The sequence below is a fragment of the Phytophthora ramorum genome (genome assembly GCF_020800215.1).
Source record: "Phytophthora ramorum isolate Pr-102 chromosome Unknown Phyram_PR-102_s0019, whole genome shotgun sequence".
Taxonomy (NCBI): domain Eukaryota; phylum Oomycota; class Peronosporomycetes; order Peronosporales; family Peronosporaceae; genus Phytophthora; species Phytophthora ramorum.
This window is the reverse complement of record NW_027150665.1, coordinates 113,749-127,755: the sequence shown is the minus strand read 5'-3', so window position 1 is coordinate 127,755 and position 14,007 is coordinate 113,749. Positions and strand designations below refer to the sequence as shown.

Here is a 14,007-nt window from a genome sequence, read left to right as displayed (position 1 = left end):
ACCTTTTCTCCGGATAAACGAATGGACATTACGTGCATGGAGGCCCTGACGACTTGGTTTCCCAGGAAACCCACGATCAGCTTTTTCAAGAAAAGTATTTTCCCTCTCTTGCACCTTATCCAAGGTCTTCGTCGACTTTCATGCGTCAAGGAGTATATTAACCGGAACGATCAGAGCAACGAAACTGAAGGAGCAATGCGAAACAGTAAACAAGTTAACTACGCTTCTAACCCAAGTCCGGTTCAGTTTTTGGAGAAATTGATTGAGATGATCGCGTCTGTGGACGCTCCCGCTCTCACAGCGAACTGTTTGAACATGATATTTCTCGACAACACTGACGCATTGCTCTATCTGTGTGCGCAGTTTCATCCAGAACAAGATCCGAACGCTACGTTCTTGTCGCTTGTGGCAATTGCAATTCGGAGCAATGTTGTACATTGCCAAACGTTCCTAACGCAGAACGCGCAGACGCTACTTCATTCGGTGCTTGATGCCGGAATTGAGCACTGCGCGGGCCAATCGGAGCAGCTATTCGGTAGTTTGCTTTCTTTTGCATCTTTGGTGACGGTGAGATTAGCCCGTTGTCCGATTACCAACCATGGTGGGATGAACGGCACGGATAGACTTGAGCTTTTCTCGCGTGTGTCTTTCGAAGTGTTTGTGCGTCACTGGCGGGTCGAATGGTTGCCATCTGAGGCGGCGGAAAATCTCATACTTGCCTGTGGCTTTTTTACCGACGGGCTGTCGAAGTTTGTTGCAGTTGATGCAAATACGCGTGAGGCAGAGTGGTTTTCAGCGCTATCTACTGATCAGAGTACTCAAGAAGACAGGCTAACCATCGTAGAAACTCTGCTGCTCTTTTTGGGTCATCCAGCAAGCGATGAAAAGACGTTTGTTAGCAAAATTGATGACCAAATGGCCTTTGACAGCTTTGACCGCCTAGCAGCGTGCGTCTTGGCTTCTCTCGTGGAGAAACTACCAGATCGGGGGACATTTGAGCAAACTCTGCTGCAGCTGGTGAATGCACGGTCTTCGCGCAGCTCCCCTTCAAATACTGGGAAGTCCTACGAAGAGCAGTGCTTACTGGGCTTGAGGCGGTGTCTTGGGCTAACGCGGTACGACTTTCAGAGTGAACTGAATGTCCTTCGGCTGACCTACTACTCCAGTATTCGAGCTGGTGTTCGTACTGGTATAATTCCACCGCAGTGTAGTGGTGCATTCCAACGCTTTGATCAGGAGCACCTCCTGCCAACTGGTAAACCGCAATGGCACCTCGATGAAATTGGAGGGAATGGGCTTCGTCAATCATTTGTACAGCGTACCAGTGATGAGCGTCCAGTCATTTCTTCAAACAAGAACTTGCTAACTGAAGACTCGAGACTGGAGTCGGAACTCCGTGAGCTGTTGCTGTTCACGACTGACCACTCTGAGATACTGTCCGTTCTTACCGTAAACAGGAAAAAAGCGATGACTGCAGCAATCCGAATTGCTACTCGGAACGCTAGAATTCTCGTGGCTTTTCACGCGATGGCAAGCATCGCTCTCGACTTTTACATCGACACAGCAAAGAGACTGCAGAACCAGAAGAAGAGAGGTCAGATCAAGTCAAACGAGCCCTTTGCACAGCGAGTAAGTGCTACTCCGTTCTTGGAATGGCTGCTGCTACTTGAAGAGCTTGCAGGCCTGCTTTGCTCCGGGCTGCATGAACTTGATGCGTCGTACTATGTAGAGATCGCGCGCCAATTTCGCTCTCTTATTGTAGATCTGCCGATGTTTTTGCGCAAGATGGAGCGTGCTGGAGCCCATTCACGACAGCAAGCGCTCATGCTTTTCCTTGATAACCTTCACCGTTTGCTAAAGCGCGCCACGAATCGAAACGAGCTGAGAGTGGTGGCAGCAAGTGGAACGGGCGTCGCTGACCAAACAAAACGCGTTCGAGAGCGTCTAAGGCGCTTAGATCCCCAGATATCCGCTTCGCTGGGGGTCCTTCTAGGGTCACCGGAAGGAATGGAAAATCTCTCTAGAGCACTCGTCGCTATGACCTACGTGTGGCGACGGATGATGGGAGCTACTTCACTGGATAAAGCTATGGCGACGTCGAAGGAATCGGTCAGCCTTCTCAAAAAGATCACGGAGAAACTAGTTGGGATCTTCCAGGCTCTGTGTCGGCCTAAGAAATTAGTGCGAGCAGTGTTTCTGATAGTATTTCGGTTAGGAATCCGACAACAGAACGCCAAATCACTGCGATTCGACAGCCCATCAGCTCACCAGAGCTCACGCTTCGACTCAAATTCTGGAAACACTGACCAATCTCAAAGTGGCAGCGACCGAGACCCAGCGCCCCTGGCATATTTGAACCATGACAAGTTGCTATCCCGTCTTCCTTTCAGCTCGCTCGAACTGGCCTTGGATCATTTTGGTTGGGAATCGCTGAGTGCCAAGCGAACGAAGCAGCTACTACAACAAGCAGCTCGCAAGAATATAGTAGCGGAAGTGCTGAGTGTGGCGCTCGGTATTAGCGAGGAATCGGTGGATAGACTTTCCGTGCTTGAGTTGGCCGAACATTTCCACAATCTCGACGTTGCGAAAACGATGCCAGACGTTCTTGCGCGACTTGAAGCGTTGGCATTCGAGGATGAGATGCCCTTCACAGCTCTACCAAGTGTGGTTCACGATAGAATGGACATGAGTCTGTGGCGTTTGATGATACGCCCTATCCAACGCGTAAGGCTGTTTCACCTATATCAACAAGTACAGCGGTTTGTGACTGGCGACCAGGCCAGACGGCAACGTTTGCTAGAAGGTTCTCTCCATACCTCGCCACAGAAACCAGCACTCTTCCGTGAATCACCGAGTAAATTAAAAGCTGGGGCGGAGATGCTGGCACAACACCCTACGAGTCGTAGTACCAGACTCTTCCTTGCATCGCAAGAGAACCGACTTATTGCGGATCAAGGGAAACAAGAAGAGCCTTTACTGTCCGCACAAGCTGCTGGCGTATCGATTCCTGCGGCGAAGGTGGTCATTCCCCAATCTGCTCTTAGCGTTTGTGATGGCATTTTAAGCCGTGATCCTCTTTCTGACGATGCTGCAATGAGATTTCTTCGTAAAAAGAACGAATCCCTAGCTAAAGAACACCATCCATGGACTTGGTTAACAGAATCACAGCGACTGGCGCAGTATCGCACTGAACGCCAACGCAACGCTGCAGATTGGGCTCTGCGCGTCGCGATCTCGCTCTCTGCACGTCTAGTGCTGATGATCGCGTTTTGGCGGCAGGAAGAGCTGCGTACTGACTTAAAGGATCCTATTATGGCTCGGGCATTCGATGATCTACGTGCACGTGACGAATACTATCGTTTGTATCACGCCAGGAAAGGGCTTGGAGAGCTTTTTCGAGTGTGGATGCCATCCAGCGGTAGACTGGGGCTTCTTCTGTGGCAAGAGCGGCGATACGCACTTGGCGGGACACTTTTGAGTGTCGTCATGGCGCTGTGGCTCCCAACTCTGGTCTTTCCGACCGCTACGAGTGACGACCAGGCTTCTACTGCCGCTTCAGAGCGCAACACCTTTATGACGCGAATCGTGTACAGCTACGGCATCGCTATCTTCATTCTATCTGTGGTGTCCATAGCTCTGATCGCGCGCAGTACGTGTCCTCTCAATTTGTTTGATACTACTAAGCTTTTCTAACGTGCAAGTTGTGTGTGTGTCTCCAGACCGCTTCGTTCTGTTAGAACAAAGTCGTTTACGTCTCCGACCGATATCGCGATACTACCAAAACGCACTAGCAGTGACCGCTATCGCGGTGGAGCTTGTACAACTGAATTCGCTAGCATTTGACCCCGCGGTTGATTGGGATGACACAGACGAGCTGCCAGGTTTCATTCAGTGGCTTGGGCGTCAGGGTATCACCAGATTTGGCGTCTCGTCGGCCTCAGAACTTCAGGCGATGGGCATTCTGCTGTTGCTGCTTTCATGGTTCCTACTGCTGAAATGCGCGAACAAATTCCAAGACACGAGCGTGCTGCTGCATCGCGTGTTGACCAAAGATCTACCTGCACTCGTGAACGGGTTCTTCTACATGGGGACGATCTCGGCCTTCTTTTCCTTCCTGGCCTGTGTCGATTGCTCCACCCTGCACCATTCGACCGTGAAGAAGTGCGTCTCTGCTCCTCAGGCACCGCCATTTCTAATCGCTCACCCGAGTATTAGTTGCTGGACGGCTGCACATCAATGGTACGCACTACTCGGCCTCTGGGGCATCACCTTCTTCCTGCCTATCGGGCTGCTGGCGCATGGCATGAGTCAGGTTTTATTCCAGCGCGAGACGCTGGACATCAAGTACGCCCCCGTCCTGCTGCTTGTGACACAGTTGGTCAAGGCTGTTGCTGCCACGGCCCAGGCCTTCTTCCCCTTCGAGCCGTTGGTACTAGCCTCGCTCGGCTTCATAGGCAACGGGGTCTTGCTGGCGCTCACGTTGGCTATGCATAGCTGTTCTCTCTGGTACATCAAGTACGTCAAGTGCAGCGTATATGCGGCGTCGTGTTGGGCTTCACTGGGTGCCGTCCACCGTCTGCACAACGCTGGCGAAAGCAGCACGCGGTCGCTCAATATGATCTACTTGGGGTGGCTTAGCATCGGCCTCGCCACTGCGACAGCCATTTTGTGGCGGGTTTGGCGTCGCGCGCGAGCTAAACAGCGAGAGGACGAGCTGCGCTTCGCAGCGCAACAGCGATTGCTGAATGCGGGCACGTCAGCCGGGACGCTCGGTGCAGTCGGGCAGAAATTCATGAAGGCGGCCAAGAAACACTCGCACGACGCGTTCACTCGAGCTGTCTTCGTCTCCAACGCAACGAGACTGAGCGCTTCCGCGCCGCCTCCAGCGTTAAAGGACTTTATGGCAAGAGCTGAGGAGGTTCGGAGCTGCAGCGACGCACAAAGTGGGTTGTTCATGCAGAACGCGCGGTCGCTAGCTACGAAGCTGCAAGAGCAAGAAGGACTGCGTAGACGACGGTAGCAGTGGGAAAGAACGACAGTGAAGCCACAGGGAGAAGCTGCTAGGCAATCGGAGATGGTGCATGCTTCGTGAATGAATCCTATCACCTACTGCTTATATACACAGGCAGCTCTGCCGCTTGGATGAATTGATGTCTGCGCCTTCCAGAGACAGCATCATGTTGTAGTGGCGTGCAGCTCAGGGAAGCGGCTCTGCAGCCATTGACAGAGGAACGCGAAGACCTCGTCTCGCTCCGGGTCTTCGAAGACGCTGTGGAAGACGCCGTCGAACACTCTGAACTGCTTGTCGGCGTTGGCGAGTTTGTTGTAGAACTTCCTCGTGACGCCCTGATCGGCGATGTGGTCTTCCGAGCCGACAAGGAAGAGCACGCTCAGCGCACAGAAGCCGCTTCCGGCCTGCTGGATGCTCTTGTCGCGCGTCAGTCGGTGCATCGCATGCAGCGTCTGCTGCATTGTCCTCGCGGTGATGTCACTCTTGGTCGCCAGTGAGTCGGCCTTGAAGTCGGCTAAGGTGCCGGGATCTCGCCACAGAAGTTCGTAGTCGACGCCGGGCACGAGACGCACGCGAGGCAGCACCAGCGCGAGTGGCTGGATGAACGCAGCCTGCACCTTCCAGAGCGTTGACATCTCCATGCCGACAGTGGCGCCCGCCCAGAAGGCGGCGTAGAACTTGTGTCGGCCGGACAGCACGACATGCAGCCCCACGAGCGACCCGAACGACGTGCCGGAGACGACCATGGGCGGCGTCGAGAGTCCGGTCTGAGGGAAGATGGTGTTCTTGGCGAACGAGACGTAGGCGTTCGTGTCCTCCACGAGCTGCTTGAAGCTGCGTACGTGGCCCCGCGTCTTGTGCGCGTCGCAGTCGCTGGCTCCGTGGTTCACGAGGTCGTACGTGATGACGCCGAAGCCTTCCTCGCACAGCCGCTCGTACAGCGGGACGTATCGGCGGCAGTGATCTCCGGCGCCGTGCAGATACAGCACCACTCCGCGCAGCGCGCGCTTGGGCGGCGGGTAGAGCGAGAAGTAGAAGAGCGATTGCCCGCGCAGGTTCTGGAACCGACCTTCAAAGTGGCGCAGGCCCGGCGGCACGTGCACGCCGAAGGAGCTACTGCTGACGGAGCTCGAAGACGACGACGGCGACGGCCACGCTGCAGCCGACATGGCACCTCAATGCCGAGCTGGCAAGACTCGAACTGGTGATTGTGGCGTGAGGTGAGTGATATCCTACCTGTTGTGAGCACGAGCGAGTCGGTTCAAGCGGAGCGTTTTTGGTGGAGACTCAACGAATGCGTCGTCCGCCACGAGCTGAATGCTGCGCACAGGCAAATCTCGCTCTCTGCGCGTCGCCTTGTCGGAGGATTAGTCAGATGCTGGGAGCACTCCCGTCATAAGCATTCGCGCCGACCTGCTGACTGCGATAGCGTCCGACGTTGTCAACTTGGCGCGCTATGCGGACTGATGACCACGCACCTCGCTGCTGCACGGACAACCAACCAGCATGGACGGGATCATGGCACATTTTGAAAGTCTCCGCTAAAGATCGGCCACTTCAACCTATCATATAATGTGTGGTTGTCGACGAACACGCAGTCGCAGAGTTGCCTCGACGCAGACAGCTGTGGTGCTCTTGCAGGTCCGAAGGTGCTGCAGTTGCAACGCCTGCGGAGTTCTTTAGCATGCTCGTAAAGCACCGACACAAGTTGCTGCTCATGTTTGCCTACGCATTCGGATACGTGTACCGGCACTCAATGTGACGATGCCGATCGCGCGGCACTCCGTCAATGAGACCGAGCCGACAACCAGGTTAGAGCTTTGGCTCGTTTACAGTCGTTCATGTCCCCCCGCGGGACCTGCTTGGCCGCCGCCACTTGTCACTTCCGATTCGCACTGTCGAAGAGCGCCATGAGCGACTCGACGTCTCCGACCTGCGTCTCGTACGCGGTGGTCGTGCCGCCCTCGCTGCAGCACTTCGAGGGTCGATTCGCCAACGCGCGCAACCAACTTCTCTTTTACTTCGCGCTCTTCCCGCCGGAAGGCCGAGCGCTGCATGGCGTCGTGCTGTTCCTGCACGGGTCGGGCGACCACTGCCGACGATACGTCTTCCTGTACGAGCGACTGTGCGAGGCGGGCTTCGGCGTGATCACCTACGACATGGTCAACCACGGCGCGAGTCACTGCGAATCGCCTGGGACGCGCGGCCACGTGCGCAGCTTCCGGCACTTGGTCGAGGACACCAACGGCTTCGTCACGTTCGCGAAGAAGGCCATCTTCCCTCAGATTGAGGAGCTCCAGTGCAGGCACACAGACACGACGTCGCCTCCCCCAATGATTATCTCAGGCACCTCGTTCGGTGCGTTACTAGGCATGCACACGGTGCTGTCAGGGTGCCACGAGTTCCAGGCAGCGTTTTGGGGCGGGGCTATTGTCCAGATGGAGATGTCGACGGCGAGGGCGACGGTGATTCAGGCGCTCTCGGTTTTGGTGCCGACGGTGCGTCTGGTGGCGCCACTCGACTACGAGATGCTGTGGCGGGACCCTGCCTACTTGGAGGACTTCAAGGCTGACGCGTTAGCAACGACAGAGGATATCACGGTGAGGACGGTGCAGCAGACAATGAGCGCGATGAACAGGTTGACGCGCAGCAAACGACTCGAACAACCGGGCAGCAAGTTCTGTGCGCTGCGCATGCTGTTTCTCTCGGGTTCCGAGGATCACATCGCCGACCAAGGCGTGACTCGGCAGTTATTTGATCGGCTGGCCAACGCAGGCAAAGAGTTTAAGGTGTTCGATGGCGTGTTCCACTCCGTCTTCGAAGACCCGGAGAGTGATGAAGTAGTGGCGTACGTTCTTCGGTGGCTGTGCCGGTGACGACGTACGGTTGTAGTAGTAAGCTTAGTAGCAAAATGCCAAAGAATCGAGATACTTGATGAATAGAAACTGCTTTTGTAGGTTGCATCGTACAACTACTGAGTGCTTCTGACTGAGACTTTCAAACAAACAAAGCTTGCCCCTGACCGAGGCCATCGATTTGTACCCGCAGTGGGCTGGATGTTTGCACAATTGCAGCTCTCCCGTTAGCTTTGGCAAGTGAGCCTCACTGTGAGGCGCTTTTGCACAGCTCGGCACTGCCATGCACATGTAGAGGAGATCAAGGGAAATCAAATCCATCTCGACCTCTTGAAGATTCCATGCAGACCAGCGGGATCTTCCCCATCGAAACGATTCGAGCCCTCCCGGCAATTCGATGGCCAGGATGCGGTTGTGCAGGCAGTCTGCGTGACTGCCGTGGCTGTAACTTGATGGTTGTCCGTATGTACAGCCAGTTGACTCAATGGTCTCCCCGCGCCACTTGTCGAAAAGGTATTGTGATCCATGAGCTCCGCAGCATTCCAGCCAGCGGCGAGCTCCCATGCGTTCAATCAACACACGCCCAAGACGCTCGGTCAAATCGCTTGCGCCTTTGACGGCATCCCACCATCGCAATGTCTGATCTCGCGTAGCCGGGGACAATGCACTGGAAGCTCCGCCACTATGGTCGCTCGCGGGCTCTGGCGACTGCATCATCAACGGCACTTTAAGTTTTGCCCGCCTACCAGCGCCTTGACGTGGGACCCATTCTTGAACAAATGGTCAACTGCAGAGGTCAACCCGTTCCGACAGTACGTCGCGACGGTCGCTCCACTCTCGACAAGCGGCAGACGGAAACGGTGCACAGACGTCCGCCGGTCAAGCACCCCTCCGGTACTTTAAAGAAATTCGAGACGGGACCGAGACCTGCGTCCGTTGTTGCCATGGCGTTGGCGTCGGCATCTCCCGCCGACCTGTCGCCTCGGACGGCGTCCAAAACTTGGTCGTCCATGGGGAGCTCGCGACTGCAGCACATTCCGCCGTATCTCCGTCCGTACGAGGGCCGGTTCCGGAACCGACGAGGCCAATCGCTCTACTACTTGGCGCTGTTCCCGTCCGAGCAGATGCCCATGCGAGGCGTGGTGCTGTGCTTGCACGGCATCGGAGACCACTGCCGACGATACATTCCGCTGTACGAACGCCTGTGCGAAGAAGGCTTCGGCGTGCTGTCGTACGACCTGCTGAACCACGGCTCGAGCGACTTCGACTCGCACAACACGCGAGCGCATATTAGCAACTTCCGATACCTCGTGGACGACACCAACGCCTTCGTCACCTTCGCCAAGAAGTCCATCTACAAGGACGCACTTCGGTACTGGCGAGAACACCACCACCCGTACCACCCACACGGGCGCCTGAAAGACCGAGTCGTGGCCCCAGAGCTCCCGCTCATCATTGCTGGCACGTCGTTCGGCTCGTTGATCGGCCTCCACACGGTGCTCTCCGGGCGACACAAATTCCACGCAGGCGTGTGGGCGTCGCCGACCATTGGCGTGACCTGGACGCCGTTGTTGTGGGCTGAGTCGAAACTCGCCGTCCCGCTGGCGACGCTGTTCCCCAGGGCGAAGGTTGTCCCAGCCGTGCAGCATGAGCTGCTGTGCCGAGACCCAGGGTTCATCAAAGATTTCGAGGCGGATCCGTTAACCAGCATGGACATGATGACGACTCGCAGTGGGCACGAGTCCCTGCAGGCCATGATTCGGCTCCAAGAAGACGCGCGGGTCTCCAATCCCGACAGCGCCTTCTGTGCGACACCCATGCTCTTCCTCGCGGGGTCGGCCGACGGAATCGCCGATCAACAAGCGGCCATCAAGTTCTTCGCCTCGATGGGGAACTTGGACAAGGACTTCAAACTCTTCGATGGACTCTTCCACCTTGTGTACGAAGACCCCGAGAAGGAGGACGTGCTCCAGTACCTCGCGCGGTGGTTGCGACGGAGATTCCCCGTTGAAACGAGGCACTGATAAGCAGCTAACTGAACAATAACACATGTACATGAAATAGTCACAGAAAACGAAAGCCGATCAACTTTTCACTACACGGACTTGAAGCCGAGGACACGCGATCTGACCAAGACTGAACAACACGCCGATGAGGATCGTAAGGTGAACGGGCCAGTTCAGTGTTGTTTTGCACGAAGCTCCGGTCTCACTGAGAGACAAAATCTCTCTCGTTCTTCACGACTGCAACTTGCAGTGCACGCGGGCCCCCGACTCTCGTTCACCAGCCTCGTCCATAGAGAACCATGGTGAAAGGCTGTCAACCAAGTTGGACGTTGGTTGAATCAACGTCCGAATGGAGATTTGCTGGCTACGGAATGGAGCCCAGTCACGCGTGACTGGTATTTTGTAAGCAAACTGCACAACAGTAAAGACACAGAGCCCTGGATATCTTTGTTGCTGCGCGCCGCGGTACAGACTGTACATGTACTCATACTATAAAGAAGTTGAAAAGGTGTACAGTTAGGAAAGCACCCCCCCCCCCCCCCATTCCAAACCCTCTTCATAGTCAACTCCACACACTCGCGGCCAGTCGAACCCCGTTCCACCGATAGGCAGGAAACTGGATTCGAGCTCAGCCGCAGTGAATCCAATGCGCTTGAGCAGACACACACACAAGAAGTTTATGGTAACCTCGGTTTCCAGGCGATGGACGCGTAAACCGCCTCGGAGCTTGAGATTTGCTGCAGGCCGCACGCGACAGGTAGCGAAGCGAACACGGTTCATGAAGCCAGGAGTCCCAACAACTCGCGGCTCAAGCATTCGCATTGCCGGCCTGAAATCGCTGCCTCGGGCGTTGAGGTTCTCTCCGACTCTGGTGACTGTCACATCCGCCGGTTTGGCGACCGATAATCGCGTCAGATTGGGAGCGCCCAAAGCTGCGAGTCTATGGCCGGCCCAGATGCCGCTCAGGAAGCCGTGCCGCAGCACAAACGCATCAGGCGGGAAAGCGCTGGTCCATGGACGCCGTGACTCAATGCAGTCTTTGATCAGAGGAGGCACCGGCTATCGACCGCGTTGGCTGTCTCTATCGCGGCTTCCTCGGTTCGGCGTGGCAGATCGGAACCTCAGCTCATCATGGCCGCTCTCGACGCTGGCGCTCATTGTGGAAAAGATGCCCAACTGCAGAAAACTTCCGAGCAATAGCAGCAGGGCGCAGCGTCTCCACGCCAAGGCCAATGCGAGCAGGGCCCGCGACGCGCTGGCGATGTCGGTCATCGAGGAGGAGCCGGCGGATATGCGCGAGTCGCGTCTCAAGGAGCAGGAGCGGCACCCGGAGGACATCAAACCGTCCAGTGACAGCATCATCCTGCAGGGTAGACCATCAGCACAGACTCGGCCAGAGGCACACGCGCCAAGGTCTCCGATGGACTCGCAGAGCTCCGAACAAGGGTTCGACCACCACGAGTGGACGTCGCGGGTGTTGAGACCGACTTCAGGCTCTCGCCCCGTTGATCTCTCCACGACAATCAGGCTTCCATCGAATCACCGCCCGATTCCATCGCACCATGAACGTCCGAAGCGCTCGGACCCGGAATACACACCACGCTCGAAGCCGTCGTCAAGATCCTTTTCGTCATCGGAGGAAGAGGAGGAGGCGCACGACCACCACCGGAGACCGCCTCGTCGCCATGCGAATCCTCACTCCAGTACACGCCCCAAAGCCTCGTCGATTCCTCCTTCGAGGGCGTCCATGCCTTCGAGGCGTGAACGTCACCACTCTCCGCACCGAGCCACCAAGTCGCCGTCCAGCTCGTCGGACGAAATGGCTCGACGATCGAAGCCGCCCACGAAGTTCGACTCGACCCATTCACCGTTCGAAGACGCGTACAGGAAGCGACACCCGAACTCGCGCTCGAGCGAGACAGGTCCTCCCAAGTCGTCCTCCGTCCACCGATCCTCCTCGTCCAAGGAGGGCCACAGGAGCAGCGCGATGCCTTCTCGCCGGGTACCTGGCCACTCGAGTGACCGCAGCATCTCGAAGTCTTCAGGTTCCCACGCAGACCGGGAGTCACCCCACCGTTCACCGTCGAGTCCGAGCGACATCTCCCGAGCGCAGTCGTCGTCCACGCTGGCATCCTTATCAGAGACCGAGTCGTACGAAGACCGTCGGCTTCGGGCGTTTAGAGACGTGAGTCCTCCGCCGCGCCAGCGCTCGACGTCGAACCCGAAGCCAGTGTCGAAGAGCTACGTCGGAGTGCAGCGCCACGCCTCGTCCTGCCGGGAAGCGAGAACGCCCGTGACGATGAATCCCAAGCTGATGGCGCCTTCAAAGCCAGGTAAGGACGAGCAACGCAAGGCGTCGTCGCACCGACTGCTGAGCTCACAAGACCCGTCGCGTATCCGCTCGACGTCACTGCTACCCAAGCAATCAGCGAAATCGACGTCCAGTGAAGGTTCACTGCCCCGTTCGGCGTCGGCGTCGAGCTTGTCTTCGCTTGGGTCCACGCCCTCACCTCGCAAGAGCGTTCCTCGTACGCCGCTGCGCCTTCGCCACTACGAGGGCAGGTTCTCGAACCGACGAGGGCAGACGCTGTTCTACTTCTCCCTCTTTCCGCCCGAGAAGATGGCACTGCGTGGTGTCGTGCTGTGTCTGCACGGCATTGGCGACCACTGCCGCCGGAACGTCGCCATGTACGAGCGGCTGTGCAGAGAAGGCTTCGGCGTGATCACGTACGACCTACTGAACCACGGCGTGAGCGACCTCGACCAGCACAAGACGCGCGCGCACATCAGCAACTTCAGCCACCTCGTGGAGGATACGAATGACTTCGTCACGTTCGCCAAGCGCTCGATCTTCACCGACGCCCTTCGGTACTGGCGGAAGCACCAGCACCCTCACCACCCGCATGGAAGGGAGAGCAGCTCCGAAGTCATCTCGCAGCCCGAATTGCCGCTGATCATTGCGGGCACATCGTTCGGGTCTCTCATCGGTCTTCACACCGTTCTGTCTGAGAAGCACAAGTTCCACGCTGCGGTCTGGGGATCGCCCGCCGTTGGCGTGACCTGGAACCCGCTGCTGTGGGCCGAGTCGAAGCTTGCGAGGCCGTTGGCGGCGATCATCCCGACCGCCAAGGTGGTGCCGGCCGTTCAGCACGATTTGCTGTGCCGCGACCCCAAGTTCTTGAGGAGGTTCAAGGCCGACCCGCTTACGTCCATGGACATGATGACGACTCGCAGCGGGCACGAGTCGCTCCAAGCCATGATCCAGCTGCAGGACGACAAGCGCGTTACAGATGCTGGCAGCGCCTTCTGCGCGGTGCCGACGCTCTTCCTCGCAGGCTCAGCGGATGGCATCTCCGACCAGCAGGCGGCGATCAAGTTTTTCGCCACGATGGGGAACTTCGACAAGGAGTTCAAGTTGTTCGACGGTCTCTTCCACATGGTTTACGAGGAGCCCGAGAAGGAGGACGTTCTCCGGTACCTCGCCAAGTGGCTGCACCGCCGATTCCCTGTAGAGACCCGCCCGTAAGGCATTTATCGTTTAATGGAAATGTGAGTTGTGAGTTTTCATGAACTGCCCCATGCGAGTGATCCCTAGCAAACTCAAGGTCGACTAACTGGTTTGTCAAAACTCGACCAAGTTAGAACCGGAGGACGCAATCGTCTCCTGAAGCTGGTGATGGCATGACGCCCGTGTACATGTACGGATTGCAAGTGAACGATTCATAAGGACACGTCCTCCGATTAATCAGGACAGCCGACTTCGAGTCTCTGACGTGCGAGCCGGAGAGCACATCAAGTCTTGATTCAAGAATCGGACAGTGCTCTTTGCCAAAGCGTCTTTGGTCCAGTATTGCATAACTACGGTGTCGCCGAATTGCGAGGCATTGGCCCGGCAACCACTGCGTAAGCGACCGAAGCACATGAGCTCTAAACTCTATGAAACCTGCTGGAGTGGAACGAACTTTGTCAATTGGACGAGCATTCGCTTTGGTGTTCGGGGCGATTGCGCCGCTCGAGGAGTTTGCCTCGCCTATGGCAGTCCCTGCCAATCCGAGGATCTGCGCCTGTAGGCTTGCGAGGACACACCATCTCTGCCGGCGCTCCCCATTTTTCGGCGACTTGCCTCTGGCTTTCA

At 56.7% G+C, this 14,007-nt stretch overlaps 5 protein-coding genes across 5 annotated transcripts; 4 read left to right on the top strand and 1 right to left on the bottom strand.

The window, feature by feature from the left end:
• Positions 1–3,486: 3,486 nt before the first annotated feature.
• On the top strand, positions 3,487–5,020 carry KRP23_13760 (uncharacterized protein; the record flags this gene model as incomplete). The annotated part of the gene is made up of 2 exons (XM_067884513.1): positions 3,487–3,649; positions 3,720–5,020. 2 exons carry the CDS (start codon positions 3,487–3,489, stop codon positions 5,018–5,020), a joined length of 1,464 nt encoding a protein of 487 aa, XP_067737914.1.
• Positions 5,021–5,175: 155 nt separating this feature from the next.
• KRP23_13759 (Phospholipase YtpA) lies at positions 5,176–6,180 on the bottom strand (the record flags this gene model as incomplete). Its single annotated transcript, XM_067884512.1, has 1 exon — positions 5,176–6,180. The coding sequence occupies one exon, from the start codon at positions 6,178–6,180 to the stop codon at positions 5,176–5,178; it is 1,005 nt and encodes a 334-aa protein (XP_067737913.1).
• Positions 6,181–6,921: 741 nt separating this feature from the next.
• Positions 6,922–7,887, top strand: KRP23_13758 (Phospholipase YtpA; the record flags this gene model as incomplete). The annotated part of the gene is made up of 1 exon (XM_067884511.1): positions 6,922–7,887. One exon carries the CDS (start codon positions 6,922–6,924, stop codon positions 7,885–7,887), a length of 966 nt encoding a protein of 321 aa, XP_067737912.1.
• Positions 7,888–8,645: 758 nt separating this feature from the next.
• Positions 8,646–9,890, top strand: KRP23_13757 (Phospholipase YtpA; the record flags this gene model as incomplete). Its single annotated transcript, XM_067884510.1, has 1 exon — positions 8,646–9,890. The coding sequence occupies one exon, from the start codon at positions 8,646–8,648 to the stop codon at positions 9,888–9,890; it is 1,245 nt and encodes a 414-aa protein (XP_067737911.1).
• A 937-nt stretch (positions 9,891–10,827) lies between these two features.
• On the top strand, positions 10,828–13,398 carry KRP23_13756 (putative abhydrolase domain-containing protein; the record flags this gene model as incomplete). Its single annotated transcript, XM_067884508.1, has 1 exon — positions 10,828–13,398. One exon carries the CDS (start codon positions 10,828–10,830, stop codon positions 13,396–13,398), a length of 2,571 nt encoding a protein of 856 aa, XP_067737910.1.
• Positions 13,399–14,007: the final 609 nt, after the last annotated feature.